A 1677-nucleotide genomic window follows, 5' to 3' on the forward strand; every position below is an offset into this window, starting at 1 on the left:
CGATACAATAACCTCTACAAGAAAACTAGAAAAGAGTTGATAACTTTCAAACGGCAGAACCGATTTTCTTCGATTATAGCTAAGAACATTCTCGTCAAGCCACCTTTCAAACAAAAAAACTAAATTAAAATCGGTTCATTAGTTTAGGAGCTATGATGCCACAGATAGATACACGCGTGAAACTTAACCACCTAGCTCACTTCTAGGTACTAATTACCGTAATTATGTAAGCAAAACTTTCTTTTCTTTATCAAGAAAACGTGATAAACATTCGGTGAGTTAGAAAACATCACGTTCCAGTTTCCATTGTTATGCCATTCAGTTGGTACAAACACGGGGATTAGGTAGGTATCTGGCGAATTGTTTGGCAAAACTATTGGTTAGGTAAAAGCAGTATTCACTCCACATTTGGCTGGTGAGTTGGTAGATAATGGCAGACCTAAGAATACTTACCTTTTTATTGTTCCTGTTGTGCTTCGCTGATATTATAGTAAGTATTATTTTATCGCATTTCACTGTCTCGTTGGTCTTAGTGCATTGGTCCCCAAAGTGAATAATCTATCTATACTACCATTTTTTGGAGCCGGTGCCCATTAACCGCATGAACTTACTCTTCATATTGTTTGTGACTCCACATTGACACCTCATTGGCACCGACTCCAAAAAATGTTATTATAGAACTACATTAACTCTTGTATAGGTAAATAATATTTCGGTAATAAATTAAATTATTTTTCACTTTTTAGTGTTTGTAGTTATTGAAGACGGTTTTAATTATTATTTTTTGAATTTTTTGTGGTCCCACTGTATTAAAATATGCTATACCTGGTTGAAAACCTACTGTTTACTAAGCTATTACACTGATCGCGAGGAATTTACTCTTATCAATTGAGAAGTTCTGTTCTCCATCTCCGAAGATATTCATCAGACCTTCACCAAACTAAAATGGGACCGACATTATAGGTAGTAGCTTTGTAATAGGGTGTCATTTATTGGTTCTCTTTTGTAAGGCAACTGAAAAGTCACCGTATCTCTTTGCACGTCGTATTCCACGTTGCTGAGTGTTGTGACCCCTTTTCATTAATCACATAAGTAATTCCATTCTATTCCATCAGCCTGTATGCGTCCACTGCTGGACGTAGGCCTTTCCAAGAGCGCGCCACCAAACGCGATCCTCCGCCTTCCTCATCCACTCGCTCCCCACCACCTTGAGGTCATCGGTCCAGCGGGCGCCTCATACCCCGATTGCTATCTCGACCTGTCGCGAGCTTTACCTACCACACACCTGATACCATTTCGATTTGATATTATACCTAATCGCTGTATAACTTCATTTCTTTTACAGATGAGCAAAATAGTCCTACCTCATAAACTACGCTACTTGGAGAACATGTTGAATGCTGACATGATAGCAAAATCAGCGAAGATCCGGCAGCGAATGGAAGCAAACCCGAACAACCAGGACAGCGAGAAGAGTTGGCCACTCCTCTTAGCTAAATATCAAGCTGATGATAAAAGAAACATGCCCGAGTACTCATACGATAGCTTGTATGCGAGGCGAATACCTAATCTTTAATTAAGTAGCATAAGATAATGTAGGTACCTACTATATACCATGACCTTACCTAAGTATTGTACGAGTAGCATACGAGTATGAAAAGTAAACAATGCCTTGTT

General features: G+C 38.9%; 1 protein-coding gene across 1 annotated transcript; it reads left to right on the plus strand.

Annotated features, from left to right (window-relative positions):
• Positions 1–324: 324 nt before the first annotated feature.
• LOC123880099 lies at positions 325–1677 on the plus strand. Its single transcript, XM_045928006.1, has 2 exons — positions 325–490; positions 1346–1677. The coding sequence occupies exons 1-2, from the start codon at positions 431–433 to the stop codon at positions 1574–1576; spliced, it is 291 nt and encodes a 96-aa protein (XP_045783962.1). The 5' UTR covers positions 325–430; the 3' UTR covers positions 1577–1677.

This window comes from Maniola jurtina, chromosome Z, assembly GCF_905333055.1.
Source record: "Maniola jurtina chromosome Z, ilManJurt1.1, whole genome shotgun sequence".
Taxonomy (NCBI): domain Eukaryota; kingdom Metazoa; phylum Arthropoda; class Insecta; order Lepidoptera; family Nymphalidae; genus Maniola; species Maniola jurtina.

Excerpts from the sequence above, each read along its gene's own strand:
- LOC123880099 (XM_045928006.1), top strand. The coding sequence starts at position 431 with ATGGCAGACCTAAGAATACTTACCTTTTTATTGTTCCTGTTGTGCTTC. Across the intron at positions 491-1,345 it reads TGTGCTTCGCTGATATTATA|ATGAGCAAAATAGTCCTACC; the intron begins GTAAGTATTATT and ends TTTCTTTTACAG.